This window comes from Plasmodium gaboni, chromosome 6 (assembly GCF_001602025.1).
Source record: "Plasmodium gaboni strain SY75 chromosome 6, whole genome shotgun sequence".
Lineage (NCBI taxonomy): Eukaryota > Apicomplexa > Aconoidasida > Haemosporida > Plasmodiidae > Plasmodium > Plasmodium gaboni.
The window spans coordinates 368548-369933 of record NC_031486.1 but is presented as its reverse complement, the minus strand read 5'-3'; the positions used below and the strand labels follow the sequence as shown (position 1 = coordinate 369933).

At 18.7% G+C, this 1386-nt stretch overlaps 1 protein-coding gene across 1 annotated transcript in view; it reads left to right on the top strand.

The window, feature by feature from the left end:
• Positions 1 to 855, top strand: part of PGSY75_0611000 (putative SNARE associated Golgi protein) — a gene marked incomplete at both ends in the record, with an annotated part of 1068 nt that extends 213 nt beyond the window's left edge. The window contains 2 exons of the mRNA XM_018784691.1: positions 58 to 621; positions 719 to 855. Of these exons, the coding sequence (XP_018642744.1) occupies positions 58 to 621; positions 719 to 855 (701 nt within the window). Of the gene's footprint in view, positions 622 to 718 lie in introns of the transcript that reaches the window.
• Positions 856 to 1386: the final 531 nt, after the last annotated feature.

The window sequence follows — 1386 nt, the reverse complement described above, 5'->3', positions numbered from 1 at the left end:
TGTCACATATATCTAATTTAAATATAATTATATATAATTTTTAATTTAAATGTGCAGGTTTAAATATTGAAGGGAAAAGGAAACTAAAAATATTAATTCCTAAAAGCTTTAAAGATTTAATAAATTTCAATAAAAGAGAAAAAATAAAAATTCTATATGATTCTTTAGTATCATATAAAAATGAGCATGGAATGGTTTTATTAATACTATTATCATTACTTTATATATTCTATCAATCTTTTCCAATTTTCTTATGGTGGATGACTGGAACAGCTAGTATTATAACTATATTAATAGGAGCTTTTTATAATTATGCCTTTTCTATTTTATATTGTTCTATTTTATCAACCATATCACCACTGATTGCATATGCAATCATTATGTATTATGGAAAAACGGTCATAGAACATTTTTTTAAGAAATCTCTTATACAATTTCAAGAAAAAATCAAAAAAAGAGTCAAAAATAAATTGGACTTATTTTTTTATATAGCTATTTTAAGATTAACTCCAATTTTCCCAAATTCTTTAATTAATATACTAGGAGCAACATTATCACTTCCTATAGTTCCATTTGTATTGGCAACGTATATTGGACTTTTACCAAATACTATTATATTAGGTACATTAATAATTACACACATACATATATATATATATATATATATATATGTATATTATTATTATCTTTATATATATGTATATATTATACCCTTTAGTTTCCATAGGACAAGCCTTAAACAGATTATCTTCAGTAAATATGAAGCATCAATTTTATGTACCCATAACATTTATAATATTGTTGTTACTTTTTCAAAAAATAGTAAGTAGTAAATATAAAGAGATAAGTCTTTAGATAAACTAGTACCCAATTTTTCAATCACCCTTAAAAAAAAAAAAAAAAAGAAAGATATATATATATATATATATATATATATTTATTTATTTATTTGTGCCATTATTTTTATGTATTAATTTTCATCAAATGCAATATTTGATAATTTCTATCTCTTTTGTTTATTCATCATTCACTTTGTTGTTAAATCATTTTATTTTATCATTTTAAATTTCACATAATTTTCTCATTTACACACATTTACATTTTGTTAAAATATATCTTCTTCTTTTTCATGTTGTATTTTTTTTATTTCTTATATTTTTAAATGTAATAAATTAAATATTAATTTCTTGTTTTATCTTGTTCAATTATATGTTTGAATGTATGTGTTTAATTTATGAATAATTTAATAATATATCCTTAAACACATATGTATATATCTATATATACTAGATATAGATATATTTATTTATTTATTATTTCATTTTTTTTTTTTTTTTTTTTTTTTTTTTTTTTTTTTTAAAACAAAAATTTTTTTTTTTAATTTTT